The sequence below is a fragment of the Ursus maritimus genome, unplaced genomic scaffold, assembly GCF_017311325.1.
Source record: "Ursus maritimus isolate PB19 unplaced genomic scaffold, ASM1731132v1 scaffold_14, whole genome shotgun sequence".
NCBI classification, from domain to species: Eukaryota; Metazoa; Chordata; class Mammalia; order Carnivora; family Ursidae; genus Ursus; species Ursus maritimus.
The window spans coordinates 47,031,265-47,048,089 of NW_024423786.1; the positions used below are offsets into that span (position 1 = coordinate 47,031,265).

Genomic DNA, 16,825 nt, shown 5'->3' on the forward strand with positions numbered 1-16,825 from the left:
ATTCTGGAAGGTCTTTATTTCTCCATCAATTCTGAATGAAGCCTTGCTGGATAAAGGATCCTTGGCTGAATGTTTTTCTCTGAAAGAGCTTCAAAAATGTCCCCCCAACCCTTTCTCTCATTCCAGGTCTGTGTAGACAGGTCTGACATAATTCTGATACCTTTGCCTTGGTACGTGAGAAATTTCTTTGCCTTTGCTGCTTTCAATACTGTATCCTTGGATCTAATATATGTGAATTGCACTATGACGTGACGTGGTGTAGGTTTGTCATGGTTGAGCTTGGGTGGTGTCCTCTCTGCCTCTTGGACACAGATGTTTGTTTCCCTCACTAGATTAGGGAAGTTTTCAGCTACAATTTGTTCAAATATCTCTTCTAGACCTCTGTTTTTCTCCACCCCCTCAGGGATGCTGATGATTCTGACATTGGAACGTTTCATTGAGTCAGTAATCTCCCGTGACCTACATTCATGAGCATGGATTTTTTTTCAGTCCAGATTCTATTTTAGTTTTCTCTTCTACTAACCAATCTTCCAATTTGCTGATACAAACTTCTGCCTCATTCACCCTGGCTGTCAGAGCCACTAGCTTTGACTGCATTTGGCTCATAGAATTTTTAATTTGCCAGATTCGCTCTCATTTCTGCCCTTAGGGATTCTATATTCTCATTAACATTTTCGTTAATACTTTTTTCAAGTCTACACATCATCTTGACCATTGTTACTCTGAATTCCATCTCTGATAATTTGGTTATATCCATATCCATTAGTTCTGTGGCAGAGGCCACAGACTCATTGTCTTTTCTTTGCTGGGGGGGATTTCTCCTTCTCATCATTCTGATGAGGAGAGGTTGTGGGGTTGTCCAGAGCCCAAATTAATGACCAGGACCCAGGCCGTGTGTCCTTGTTTTATAGGGATCTTAGGGATGTGGGTTCCTTATTTTTCAGCCTGCCTTCTGGGGGAGGGACCTGCCACGCTGATACTCAGGCAACCATGTTTGGGTAGAGTCTCCTTGTCCCCTGCGAGGGGGGATGGGGATGGGCACACTGTGAGCTGGTCTTTTCAGGCTTTTGTTTTCTGGAAGCTTTCCCTGGCGGTTTGCTGGGCCTCTTCTGAGAGTCAGAGCAGCACTGGCTGAATCTCAGCCTCTGTCTCAGAACAGAGGGATCGTGGACCATTCTCCATTGATGTTCTGGCCACTTTAACTCTGTTACTGTTGGTGCTGCTCAACCCTGTAGCATCCCGGGATGTGTGCCCCACACCTGGCGTCCCAGCCCTCACTTCCAGGGCCGGCGTGTCTCTGTCCTTTGTGTTTCTAGCACCGCCAGCCGCCAGCCACCCGCACACGCTCCCGCAGCTCCTGGTCTCCATCCAGTTCCAGTGAGCACACTGGAGCTCCGTGAGAAGTCTTGTGGCGCGTGCTCCCCGGCTCCCAGTCTCAGTCTGAATCCAGTGAACACACTGGAGCTCCGTTTCAGTCTGGTTCCAGTGAGCACACTGGAGCTCCATTTCAGTCTGGTGGCGCGTGCTCCCCGGCTCATGGTCTCAGTCAGCTCTCTCGCGGGGCCGGTCCACGAGTCTGCCCGCTGCCCCGTGCAGGTGGCTACCGCTTCCCAGCGCCCGAACGTGGCGGCTCCCTCCGCCTTCCGTTTATCTTCCGATATCTGTGTGCGGTTTCACGGCTCCCCACTTCGTACCTCAATACTCAGCACTGGAGATGTTCATTTGTAGAGATCCAGATGTATCTTCCTGCGTCTCAGGCTGATTCCGTGCGAGGAGGGCACTTGTGATGCGCACTGGGTGTTCTAAGTCAGTGATGAATTACCAAATTCTATTCCTGAACCTAATATTACCTTATCTATTCACTAACTGGAATTTAAATAAAAACATACTATTCAAAAAAAACTGTAAAAAAAGAAACAGTTGATATTATGTAAGAAAAAATTAAAGAGACTGAATATTTTACAAAGATAAATGCAGATTGTATTTATGTGAACTGATACGAAAATCATGACCTACGTTGTTGTGGGTTTTGAGCCCTATTACACACACAGGTCTTCATCTTGGAACAAAGAATCCTTATATACAGAGAATGCCTCTCAGCTAAAAGGTTTCTTAGGGCCAGCTTTATGTCTCTGTTCCTTAGACCATAGATGAAGGGGTTCAGCATGGGGGTGACCACCGTGTGCATCACAGAAGCTATGGCAGTTTTCCTGGAGTTTTGTGAAGCAGCAGAACGAAGATACACACCAAAGCCTGTACCATAGAATAAGGAGACAACCAAGAGATGAGACCCACACGTGGAAAATGCTTTATACTTGCCCCCAGAAGATGAAATTTTCAAAATGGAGGTTACAATTCTAGAATAAGAGAAAAGGATGCCAATGAGTGGAAGAACCTCCAGAAATCCACTCGCAAGATAAATCGCCAGGATATTGGAGAAGGTGTCAGAACAAGCAAGTTGGATCACCTGATTAAGTTCACAGAAAAAGTGAGGGATTTCTATCTGTGTGCAAAAAGACAATTGCAAAACCATTAAGTCATGTAATAGAGAGTCCAGAACACTCAAAACCCAGCACACCAGAAGCAGGATGCAGCAGAACTTGGGGTTCATGATGACCGTGTAGTGCAGGGGGTGACAGATGGCCACAAACCGGTCATAGGCCATCACTGTCAAGAGAAAGTTGTCTAATCCTGCCAAAAGCATGAAAAAATACATCTGGCTGAGGCAGCCTGCATAGGTGATCACTTTGCTCTGAGTCTGGATGTTCCACAGCATCTTGGGGACGGTGGTGGAGATGAAACAGATGTCAGAGAAGGACAGGTTGGCAAGGAAGAAGTACATGGGCGTGTGGAGGCAGGAGTCCATGACAATGGCTAGGACGATGAGCAGGTTCCCACTGAAGGCAACCAGGTACATGGACAGGAACAGCCAAAGGAGCAGTGGCTGCAGTTCTCCCTCCTCTGAAAGTCCCAGCAGGATAAATTCTGAAACAGGAGTTTGATTTCTTTGTTCCATGTAACTGCTGAAAACAGCTGGAACAGAGACAAGAGCATAGGAAAATTACAAGCAGTGAGCCCAAAGTTGAAAGAAATGCTGTGATTAGGGTGCTTGGATGGATCGGTCGGTTAAACAACCAACTCTTGGCTTCAGATCAGTTCATGATCTCCTGGTGGTGGGTTTAAGCCCCGCATTGGACTCTATGCTGGGGCCAGAGTCTACTTCAGATTCTCTGACTTCCAGTCTGCCCCGCCCCTGCTTGTGCTTTCTCACTTGTTCTCTCTCAAGTAAATAAGTAAATGGAGAGATAAATAAATGATAGATGATAGATAGATAGATAGATAGATAGATGATAGATAAAAAGAAATGCTGCAATTTGTGTAGCAAAATTTGTTTTTTTCAACATGTGTAATTCATTAATTCTTACACATTACCTACCAAACTAGAAGAATGAGCTAAAAATTTCAGGGATCTCAAAAGCTCCATGTTTTCCATAATTCTGAAAATAATTGCACACCCAGTCCTGAATAAAACAATTACCTAAAATAATGTTGTCCTCTGTAAATTTCCTGAGACATTTTTGGTTCACTTAATAAATATTTTAACCAATTATCTTGTGGCAAACATTTTTGAAAGCACTGTAAGTAGTGATGTGTGTTTGACCTTAACAAGAGTGTGTCTGAGATATGTGTGTGTCAGAGGGAGCAATAAAATATTAATTAATGAGCAAATGGCGTTTCAAGGGAGAGTTTCCAACCCTACAATAAGAGTGATACCAAATTCAGAGTTTTTGAGATTTCAATAAAATAATGGCTATAATAGGTCTGGTATTGTTTATCGTATTATCACATACAAATGATGAAGAGAAGATGACTGACACAGTTTCCAGCAAACACTTACTAATGAATGAAAATAATCATCTGAAATTTTTTTTAATTTAAATTGTCAGTTAACATACAGTGCAATATTGGTTTCTGGAGTAGATTTCAGTGATTCATCACTTACATAAGGCATCCAGTGTTGATCCCAACAAGTGCCCTCCTTACTCCCCATCACCGATCTAGCACACCCCCACACCTTCATCCATTAACCCTCAGGGTTTTTTTTTTTAATGATTTTTTATTATATTATGTTAGTCACCATATAGTACATCCCCGGTTTCAGTATAAAGTTCGATGATTCATTAGTTGCGTATAACACCCAGTGCACCATGCAGTATGTGCCCTCCTTAATACCCATCACCAGTCTATCCCATTCCCCCAACCGCCTCCCCTCTGAGGCCCTCAGTTTGTTTCTCATAGTCCATAGTCTCTCATGTTTCATTTCCCCTTCTTTTTTTTTAAGATTTTTTATTATATTATGTTAGTCACCATACAGTACATCCCCGGTTTCCGATGTAAGGCTCGATGATTCATTAGTTGTGTATAACACCCAGTGCACCATGCAATATGTGCCCTCCTTACTACCCATCACCAGTCCATCCCATTCCCCCACCCCCCTCCCCTCTGAAGTCCTCAGTTTGTTTCTCATAGTCCATAGTCTCTCATGTTTCATTCCCCCTTCTGATTACCCCCCCTTTCTTTATCCCTTTCTTCCCCTACCAATCATCCTATTTCTTATGTTCCATAGATGAGAGAAATCATATGATATTTGTCTTTCTCTGCTTGACTTATTTCACTTAGCATTATCTCCTCCAGTGCCATCCATGTTGCAGCAAATGTTGAGAACTCGTTCTTTCTGATAGCTGAGTAATATTCCATTGTATATATGGACCACAGCTTCTTAATCCAGTCATCTGTTGAAGGGCATCTCGGTTCCTTCCACAATTTAGCTATTGTGGACAATGCTGCTATGAACATTGGGGTGCATATGGCCCTTCTCTTCACTACGTCTGTATCTTTGGGGTAAATACCCAGTAGTGCAATGGCTGGATCATAAGGTAGCTCAATTTTTAACTTTTTAAGGGACCTCCACACTGTTTTCCAGAGTGGCTGTACCAACTTGCATTCCCACCAACAATGTAGGGGGGATCCCCTTTCTCCACATCCTCTCCAACAATTGTTGTTTCTTGCCTTGTCTATTTTTACCATTCTAACTGGCGTACGGTGGTATCTCAGTGTCATTAACCCTCAGTTTGTCCTCCATCGTTAAGACTCTTTTATGGCTCATTTGTTCTCTCCTTTTTTTTTCTGTTCTCCCTTCCCATTGTTCAATGATTTTCTTTCTTAAATTCCGCACATGAGGATATCATACACTATTTTTCGTTCTCTGACTGACTTATTTCACTTAGCATAATACACTCTAGCTCTATTCACATCATGACACATGGCAACAATGGCCAAACTATAGCCCAAATGTCCATCTACACTGAATGGATAATGACAATATGATATAGATATAGATATATAGATATATATACACACACACATACATACACAAAATCAAATATTATTCAAGTGAGTTTTGGTATCCATGATGTCTACCCCCTCAGAGTACCATCACTTGCCTCCCATCTCAGGCTCATGGCACTATTACTATTCCTCACTGTCACTCTCACACTCTGAACACAACAATAGTTTGTTCCTCACATTAACCTGGGTCACTTTTCCATAGAGCAGACCTGTGCACAGCTATCCCCTGACCTTTAAAACATGCACTTATACTTCACTAATTTCAGAATTAAATTTCAATCCTGTAACCAAAATGCTTGATTCATTCTTAACATACTATTTCCTACCAGACCCGTCTCCTATCCACCCATTTTGCATACCCTGCTACTGATGGTTGGTCACATCAGTAAGAAGTGTTTCTAATCTCTGAAGCACAACCTCTAGTTTAATTAATCTCTAAATTTCCTCCTCTGCTGTTTCTTCCTGGACTGATCACACCCATTGTCCCCCTGGAAGAACGGCAACACCTCCTTTCAGGCTCGGTTCCATTATAAGCTTGTCTGTGAAGTCTTCACGAATTTCCATGAAAGACTCAACTTTTTGAAAACAGTTAAAAATGAATTAAAGAGTCAACTTTTTTGCAAACTTCCACAAATTTCAATGCAACCTCATGATATCACATTTACTTATTTTTACATCTCTCCTGACATTTACACAGTGAGTACCTTGAGAGAAGAGACAATGTCTTAGTCATTTATTTATTCCCAGAGTAAACAGTAGTGTCTACCATACATTAATTGCTGAAAAAAAATGTTTCTTGAATGACTGCAATACATATAGTGAAATAACAATAAACAGACACTCTCAACAATGAAAGAAAAAGCAATGAAAAAAGAGGAAAGACTATTGCGGAATGATATCCCTGTCATTAAGCACTACACTGGAGGAGTCAGATGGTTTAGTATATCCAGAGTTTCCCTCTAGAATTAAAGTCTTAATAGGCAACATCTAGCATCATTAAACCCTCCTTTAGTTATTGTTGCTGTTGATGCCCAAAGCATAACTACAGATTGAAGGGGTCCCTCCCATCAAAAAACATGAGGCTCACCCAGATGTTATCACAGAACAATGTGAGATCACTGACCCAGTTTCTCCCATGAATGATTGATGAGGTTGGAAGTTATGCCCCCAGGAAAGGAAAAGACATGGCACCATTCATGAAGGCTCTGGAAGACACAGTTATGAGTTCCTATCACCTGAGATTAAAAGAGATGAAGTCAGTGGGTGCAGAAGAGACATTTTCAATTCTCTGGCTGGAGGGGTGAATTCCCATGAGTCTCATTAAGGAAATATTCCTTTGTCTCACTTCCCCTTGAGAGACTTGGTGCTCTGGAGCTAGGAGAGAAACACAGAATGCAAACTAGTGCCAGTGTTGGCACTGGGACACAGCCTGGGCATTCCAGGATTGTCTCTCACCTCATTAAACTCTTTGATCCCACAAGGAGGTCCCCTCTCTATAGAGGGTCTCACTAATAAGGCAGAGTACCCCGTAATTCTGATTTGAAGGAGACATTCTTTGTGCCTTCAACATTTTCTTTCTCCCATCTGGGCCCTCTTCTGGTGGCTCATGATCATGGATCCCCCAGCCACCACAATGCTTCTCCTGTTCTCTTGCTTCTCCTTTTTCCTTCATGGTTTAATGTCACCCAACCATTTGCTTCTTTGGGTATCTTACAAACACTTACACAGCAGTTATGATACAGTAGGCACTAAGCAACATCCAGGAATGAAGAGAAGTATAAAACATGGTTCTTTCTCTTGAGGAGCTCACAGTTGAATGAGTGATGGGTAAAATAGATAAAGGTGATTAGGAGTACACTTACCTCAATGAGCACTATACAACGTATAGAATTGGTGAATCATTACATTGTACACCTACAGCTAAAAAAAAACTATATGTAAATTATATTCAGTAAAGAAATTCCTAGGAAGGGAGAAACATGATTTTCAGAGTTACCGCATTATCGTTGTTAAATGATCCATTTTCAACAACAACATAAGCAGAAATATAAATCATTGGAATAGGAGGAAGCCCAGAAATAAACTCAGTTTATAAATTGAATGATATTTGACAATAGTGCCAGCACAGTTCAAAGGTAAATGGACAGTCTTTCCAAGAAATGGTGACAGGGATAAAGAAAGGGGGGGGTAATCAGAAGGGGGAATGAAGAATGAGAGATTATAGACTCTGAGAAACAAACTGAGGGCTTCAGAGGCGAGGGTGTTGATGAGTGGGATAGGCTGGTGATGGGTAGTAAGGAGTGCACGTATTGCATGGTGCACTGGGTGTTATATGCAAGTAATGAATCACCGAACTTTTCATCAAAAACCAAGGATGTACTGTATGGTGACTAACATAATATAATAAAAATTATTATAAAAAAAAAGAAATGGTGACAGGGAAACCAGTATATCCATCTGCAAAAAAAATGAAGGCAACCCTTCCATCCACCATCTCCAAACATGATTCCAAATGGATCACAGATCTAACCACAAGAAATAAAACTGTAAAAGGCGAAAGATTTATATGATCTGAAGACAAACTGAGGGTTTTAGAGTGGAAGGTTGTGGGGAGACGGGCTAGCCCAGGGATGGGTATTAAGGAGGGCATGTATTACATGGAACACTGGGTATTATATGCAAACAATGAATCATGGAAACTACATTGAAAACTAATGAGGTATTGTAGCAGCTCAATAAAGTCTCAAAGGATTTAAAATAAATAAATTAGTAAATAAATGAATAAATAAATAAAATAAAACTGTAAGCGCTTAGAGGAAAACACAGAGGTACATTTCCTTGACACTAGATTTGACCAAGATTTCCTGGATATAATGCCAAAGACACAGGCAACTAGAGAAATAAATTACTTCAGTGAAATTAAAAATATTTGTGCATTGAAGGGCAAAATTACTCAAGTGAAAGGCAATCCGTGAGTAGAGAAAAGATTGGCAAACCACATACATGATAATAGATTAATATCTAAAAAATATACGAAAATTCAACAGCAAAAACCCAAAACAACTCAATTTTTAAAACACAACCACAAACCTATGCCACGTCACATCATAGTGCATTTCGCAATTATTAGACCAAGGATACAGTATTGAAAGCGGCCAGGGCAAAGAAATTTCTCACGTACCAAGGCAAAGGCATCAGAATTACATCAGACCTGTCTACACAGACCTGGAATGAGAGAAAGGGTTGGGGGAGCATATTTAAAACTCTTTCAGAGAAAAACATGCAGCCAAGGATCCTTTATCCAGCAAGGCTGTCATTCAGAATTGATGGAGAAATAAAGACCTTCCAGAACCACCAGTCACTGACCAATTTGGTAACCACGAAACCAGCCTTACAGGAGATATTAAGGGGGGGTTCTATAAAACTAAAAAGACCCAAGAGTGACACAGAACAGAAAGTTACAATCTATAGAAACAAAGACTTTATAGGTAACATGACATCATTAAAATCATATCTCTCAATAATCAGTCTCAATGTGAATGGCCTAAATGCTCCCATGAAATGCCACAGGGTTGCAGATTGGATAAAAAGACATGACCCATCCATTTGCTGTCTACAAGAGACTCATTTTGAACCTAAAGATACATTCAGACTGAAAGTAAAGGGATGGAATACCATCTTTCATGCCAATGGACCTCAAACGAGAGCTAGGGTAGCAATTCTCATATCAGACATATTGGATTTTAAACTAGAGACTATAGTTAGAGATACAGAAGAGCACTATATTATTCTTAAAGGATGTAACCATCAAGTGGATGTGACAATTATAAATATATATGCCCCCAACAGGGGAGCAGCAAGATACACAAGCCAACTCTTAAGCAGAATAAAGAGACATACAGATAAAAATACATTAATAGCAGGGGACCTCAACACTCCACTATCAGCAATAGATAGATCACCTAAGCAGAAAATAAACAAAGAAACAAAGAGCTTTGAATGCCATACTAGACCAGGTGGACCTCATAGATATTTATAGAACACAACACCCCAGAACAAGAGAATACTCATTCTATTCTGCACATGGAACATTCTCTAGAATAGATCATGTTCTGGGTCACAAAACAGGTCTCAACTGATACCAAAAGACTGAAATTATTCCCTGCGTATTCTCAGACCACAATGCTTTAAAACTGGAACTCAATCACAAGGAAAAATTTGGATGAAACTCAAACACTTGGAAACTAAGAACCATCCTGCTCAAGAATGATTCAATAAACCAGGAAATCAAAAATCAATTTAAACAATTTATGGAGACCAATGAGAATGAAAACACAATGGTCCAAAGACTATGGGGCACTGCAAAGGCAGTCCTAAGGGGAAAATACATAGCCATCCAAGCCTCACTCAAAAGAATAGAAAAATCTAAAATACAGCTTTTATATTCTCACCTCAAGAAGCTGGAACAGCAACAGAAGAACGGGCCTAATCCACACACGAGAAACCAGTTGATGAAGATTAGAGCAGAGATCAATGAATTAGAAGCCAGGATCACAGGAGAACACATCAACAGAACTAGAAGCTGGTTCATTGAAAGAATAAATAAAATAAAAAAGCCACTGGCCAGACTTATCCAAAAGAATAGAGAAAGGACCTAAATTAATAAAATTACGAATGAAAAGGGAGAGGTCACAACCAACACCAATGAAATAGGAAGGATCATTAGAAACTTTTATCAACAGCTTTATCACAATAAATTAATCAATCTGGAAGAGATAGAGGCCTTCCTGGAAACCTATAAACTACCAAGACTGAAACAGGAAGAAATTGATTTTTTAAACAGACCAATTAATTATGAAGAGATTGAAGCAGTGATTAAAAACCTTCCAAAAAACAAAACGCCAGGGCCTAATGGATTTCCTGGGGAATTCTACAAAACATTCAAAGAAGAAATAATACCTTTCTCCTGAAGCTGTTTCAAAAAATAGAAACAGAAGGAAAACTACCAAACTCATTCTATGAGGCCCATATTACCTTGATCCCCAAACTAGGCAAAGACCCCATCAAAAAGGAGAATTACAGACTGATATCCCTGATGAATATGGATGCCAAAATTCTCAACAAGATCCTAGCTAATAGGATCCAACAGTACATTAAAAGGATTATCCATCATGACCAAGTGGGATTCATCCCTGGGATGCAAAGGTGGGTCAACATTCGCAAATCTATCAGTGTCATAGATTATATCAACAAAAAAAGTAAAGAATCATATGATCCTCTCAATAGATGCAGAAAAAGCATTTGACAAAATACAGCATTCTTTCCTGATCAAAGCACTTCAGAGTGTAGGGATAGAGGGTACATTCCTCAATCTCATAAAAACCATCTAAGAAAAGCCTACAGCAAATATCATTCTCAATGGGGAAAAGCTGGAAGCCTTTCCCTTAAGATCAGGAACACGATAAGGATGCCCACTCTCGCCACTATTATTCAACATAGGACTAGAAGTCCTTGCAATAGCAATCAGACAACAAAAAGGGATAAAATGTATCCAAATCGGCAAATAAGAAGTCAAACTGTCTCTCTTCACAGATGACATGATACTCTATATGGAAAACCCAAAAGAAGCCACCCCCAAACTACTAGAAGTTATAGAGCAATTCAGTAACGTGGCGGGATACAAAATCAATGCTCAGAAATAAGTTGCATTTCTATACACAAACAATGAGACTGAAGAAAGAGAAATTAGGGAATCCATCCCATTTACAATAGCACCAAAAATCATACGTTATCCTGAAATTAACTTAACCAGAGACATAACGGATCTATACTTTAGAAACTACAAATCACTCTTGAAAGACATTGAAGAAGACACAAAAAGATAGAAAAATATTCCATGCTCATGGATCAGAAGAATTAACATAGTTAAAATGTCCATGCTACCCAGAGCAATCTACACTTTCAATGCTATCTCAATCAAAATACCAATGACATTTTTCAAAGAATTGGAACAAACAGCCCTTAGAGTTGTGTGGAACCAGAAAAGGCCCCGAATCTCCAAGGAACTGTTAAAAAGGAAAAACAAAGCTGGGGGCATCACAATGCCAGATTTCAATTGTAGTACAAAGCTGTGATCACAAAGACAGCATGGTACTGGCACAAAAACAGACACATTGACCAAGGGGACAGAATAGAGAACCCAGAAATGGACCCTCGGCTCTCTGGGCAACTAATCTTTGACAAAGCAGGAACAAAACATCTGGTGGAAAAAAGACAATCTCTTCAATAAATGGTGCTGGGAAAATTGGACAGCTACATGCAAAAGAATGAAACTTGACCACTCTCACACCATACGCAAAGATAAACTCCAAACGGATGAAAGACCTCGATGTGAGACCGGAATCCATCAAAATCCTATAGGAGAGCATAGGCAGCAACCTCTACGACATCGGCCACAGCAAACATTTTCATGACACATCTCCAAAGGGAAGAGAAACAAAAGATAAAATGAACTTGTGGGGCTTCATCAAGATAAAAAGCTTCTGCACAGCCAAGGAAACAGTCAAAAAAACTAAGAGGCAGCCCACGGAATGGGAAAAGATATTTGTAAATGACACTGCAGATAAAAGACTGGTATCCAAGATCTACAAAGAACTTTTCAAACTCAATACACAAGAAACAAATAAATCATAAAATGGGCAGAAGATATAAATAGACACTTTTCCAATGAAGACATAAAATAATATATTGAATATATATCTTACCATGAAAAAAAAAGGATGAAAAAAGGTTGACATATGCTAAGAGAATTTCAGTGCCATAAATTGCCTCATATGATACAGAAGAAGAAATCCACAGTTCAGGAGACAAGGGCATTGTAATGGTTTATCTTGTGTGATTCAATACCTCAACCCCAAAGTATACCCAAAATAAGGGTTCAGAGGACATAAAATTTAACGTATGGTCTTTGAGAAATAACCTGGTGAGCCTGTAGTGTCTTCCTCGACAAGCTCTACAGAGTCATACAACCCTGTAAGGACATGGTTTCCATGGACATGCTCAAATTGAAATGGATTTGTCCTGAGGTCACCCATCCTGAACTGTCAGAGGCCATGTCAGCAGTCCACAACCATCTGAGATATGGTGTTCATAGTTCATGTAAGAGTTCATCATTCTCATCTAAATTGTGAGAGCCTCAGGGATTTCTCAAAATGGCAAATTCCTCATGGTGTCTCCATGAAACAAAAATGGTGGGCAGCTGACTAAGGACCCATTCAATCTCAGTAACCAAAACAATAAAAAAAATTAAAAGCCCTGTAATTCTCATGAAGAAAAGCCTGACCTGAGTCACCACAATGAAGGCTCATAATCTCACAGCCCCAAATCTTAGATTGATGGAACCAGCTACTCTTGAGTGAAGACTCTAAAAAAGTGGCAAATGCATTACATTTTCCTCCAAACCCAACGCAAAGACTCTGAGGTGATGGTGCTAGGCAGCTTATGATGATGTGTGAGGACTGAGATCTGAACTGAAATTGGTTGCTTGAAATTGGGCAAGATAAGGGGTACCTGGGTGGGGCAGTCGGTTAAGCAGCCAACTCTTGATTTCAGCTCCCATCATGATCTCAGGATTGTGAGATCAGAACGGAGCCTGCTTAAGATTCTTTCTCCCTCTACCTCTGACCCTCCCCCCATTTCTCTCTCTTTCTCTCATAAATAAAACTTTAAAAAAAGAAACTGGGCAAGATGAAAGTAACTATACTATAGAAACCTGCAAATGCTGCATGTGCTCTGCTTTATTCCCTTTATTTTCTTCCTACATTCTTGCTTTCCTTTCCTTCTTTGTGTTTCCTTTTGAGAGCAATCCTAAAAACAGTTATCTGAACACTAGTGTTCAAATGATCTGTGGACTTTTACCCAGAAAAGTGTGAACCTGGTAATGGGAAGTTACCATTATGGCCTGCAAATCCAAGTGGAGTCTTCTGGGGTCAGGTGATGAGGAGACATTCATCTTACTCTGTCTCATAAAGCACAGGTGAGGTCCATACACTTATTCTTCTATTACTGCCTAATTTGTGAGATGCATCATTACAAAGACTTAGCAGGAAACGGGTACAATGTCCATATTGCTTTTGTGACCATGAAAGGACTGTTATGAAAAGAAATGCTGAGAAAAATCCCCAGGCAGTGCTGCTGCCTACCTAAACACTAAAAGAAGAGTAATATGGACTCTGAAAAACAAACTGAGGGCTTCGGTGGGGGGGCGGGGAAATGGGATAGGTTAGTGATGGGTAGTAAGGAGGGCACGTATTGCATGGTGCACTGGGTGTTATACGCAACTAATGAATCTTCGAACGTTGCATCAGAAACCAGGGATGTACTGTATGGTGACTAACATAATATAATAAACATATTATTATGAAAAAAAGGGAAGAAAAAAAAGTAATAAAGCTTCCCTGGAGTAATCACTGAGAAGGATACCATCAGTGCCTGAAAAATCAGGAGTTGTAATTTCTATTACCTACACACTTAATTTATTTTTTGAACTGTGCAATTGAAAACTAGGTATTTCATAATGAATGTGGATTATCATAAACTTCATCACACAGGGTTCCAGTTGCCTCTGCTGTTGCACATCTGATCTCTTTCTGCGGTAGATTGACAGACACCCCTAGAAATTGCTTTGTAACCTCTGCTATGTTAAATGGATTTTCTCCCAAAGCAGATACTCTAAGGGATAGCTACTTTCATCTGATGGAGGAAGCATCCCACATATTCCTCTGGCTCTTCCAAACATTGTAAGTATCCAACTTCCTGTATTACTTATCTACCACTGGAAATTTATACAATATCAAAAATTTTTTTAAAAAAGGCAGCTTCCTGGATGGCACAGTCAGTTAAGTGTCCAGTTCTTGGTTACAGCTCAGGTTGTGATCTCAGGGTAATGATATTGAGCCTTGCATTGGGCTCCGTGCTCAGCCCAGAGTTTGCTTGAGATTCTCTCTTCCTCTCCCTCTGCCATACTAGTTCATGCTATCTCTATCTCTTTCTGATATAAATAAATAAATATTTTTAAAATTTTTTAAGAAATAGACTAGAAAACAGACTCTTTTTTTTATTTTAATGTTTTTTTATTATGTTAGTCACCATAGAGTACATCACTGGTTTTTGATGTAAAGTTCAATGATTCATTAGTTCCATATAACACCCAGTGCACCATGCAATACGTGCCCTCTTTACTACCCATTACAAGTCTATCCCATTCCCCCCCCCCTCCCCTCTGAAGCCCTCAGTTTGGTTCTCAGAGTCCATAGTCTCTCATGCTTCATTGCCCCTTCTGATTACCCCCCTTTCTTTATCCGTTTCTTCCCCTACCAATCTTCCTAGTTCTTATGTTCCATAGATGAGAGAAATCATATGATATTTGTCTTTCTCTGCTTGACTTATTTCACTTAGCATTATCTCCTCCAGTGCCGTCCATGTTGCAGCTAATGTTGAGAATTCGTTCTTTCTGATAGCTGAGTAATTATCCATTGTATATATGGACCTCAGCTTCTTAATCCAGTCATCTGTTGAAGGGCATCTCTGTTCCTTCCACAATTTAGCTATTGTGGACAATGCTGTTATGAACATTGGGGTGCATATGGCCCTTCTCTTCACTACGTCTGTATCTTTGGGGTAGATACCCATGGTGCAATGGCTGGGTCATAGGGTAGCTTAATTTTTAACTTTTTAAGGGACCTCCACACTGTTTTCCAGAGTGGCTGCACCAACCTGCATTCCCACCAACAATATAGGAGGGATCCCCTTTCTCCACATCCTCTCCAGCAATTGTTGTTTCTTACCTTGTTGGATTTTGCCATTCTAACTTCACGTATGGGGTATCTTAGCTGGTTTTGATTTTATTTCCCGATGGCTAATGATTTTAACATTTTTCATGTGTCTGTTAGCATTTTGTCCTCATTGGAAAAGTGTCTGTTCATATCTTCTGCCCATTTTATGATTTGTTTATTTGTTTCTCACGTACTGAGTTTGAGAAGTTCTTTGTAGATCTTGGATACCAGTCTTTTATCTGTAGCATCATTTGAAATATCTTCTCCCATTCCGTGGGCTGCCTCTTTTTTTTTTTTTACTGTTTCCTTGGCTGTGCAGAAGCTTTTTATCTTGATGAAGTCCCACAAGTTCATTTTTTCTTTTGTTTCTCTTGCCTTTGGAGATGTATCATGAAAAAGGTTGCTTTGGCTGATGTCGTAGAGGTTGCTGCCTATGTTCTCCTCTAGGATTTTGATGGATTCCTGTCTCACATTGAGGTCTTTCAAGATCCTGGCTGATAGAATCCAACAGTACATTAAAAGGATTATCCATCATGACCAAGTTGGATTCATCCCTGGGATGCAAAGGTGGGTCAACATTTGCAAATCTATCAGTGTCTTAGAGTTTATCCAGAAAGAAAAATTCAGAAATCATATGATTCTCTCAATAGATGCAGAAAAAGCATTTGACAAAATACAGCATCCTTTCCTGATCAAAGCACTTCAGAGTGTAGGGATAGAGGGTACATTCCTCAATCTCATAAAAACCATCTATGAAAAGCCTACAGCAAATATCATTCTCAATGGGGAAAAGCTAGAAGCCTTTCCCTTAAGATCAGGAACACGACAAGGATGCCCACTCTCGCCACTATTATTCAACATAGGACTAGAAGTCCTTGCAATAGCAATCAGACAACAAAAAGGGATAAAATGTATCCAAATCGGCAAATAAGAAGTCAAACTGTCTCTCTTCGCAGATTATATGATACTCTATATGGAAAACCCAAAAGAAGCCACTCCCAAACTATTAGAAGTTATAGAGCAATTCGGTGATGTGGCGGGATACATAATTAATGCTCAGAAATCAGTTGCATTTCTATACACAAATAATGACACTAAAGAAAGAGAAATTAGGGAATCCATCCCATTTACAATAGCACCAAAAACCATATGTTACCTTGGAATGAACTTAACCAGAGACATAAAGGACCTATAATCTATAAACTATAAATCACTCTTGAAAGACATTGAAGAAGACACAAAAAGATGGAAAAATTTTCCATGCTCATGGATCAAAATACCGATGACATTTTTCAAGGAACTGAAACAAACAGTTCTTAAATTTGTATGGAACCAGAAAAGGCCCCGAATGGCCAAGGAACTGTTGAAAAGGAAAAACAAAGCTGCGGGCATCACAATGCCAGATTTCGAGCTGTACTACAAAGCTGTGATGGCAAAGATAGCATGGTACTGGCACAAAAACAGACACATAGACCAACGGAACAGAATAGAGAACCCAGGGGCGCCTGGGTGGCACAGCGGTTAAGCGTCTGCCTTCAGCTCAGGGCGTGATCCCGGCGTTATGGGATCGAGCCCCACATCAG

At 40.2% G+C, this 16,825-nt stretch overlaps 1 protein-coding gene across 1 annotated transcript; it reads right to left on the minus strand.

Annotated features, from left to right (window-relative positions):
* Positions 1-2,005: 2,005 nt before the first annotated feature.
* On the minus strand, positions 2,006-3,016 carry LOC103682175 (olfactory receptor 7A17-like). The gene has a single exon (XM_008711761.1). It carries the CDS (start codon positions 3,014-3,016, stop codon positions 2,006-2,008), a length of 1,011 nt encoding a protein of 336 aa, XP_008709983.1.
* Positions 3,017-16,825: the final 13,809 nt, after the last annotated feature.

What these genes read in the sequence shown, in the direction of transcription:
- LOC103682175 (XM_008711761.1), bottom strand. Translation starts at nt 3,016, where the DNA reads ATGGAACAAAGAAATCAAACTCCTGTTTCAGAATTTATCCTGCTGGGA.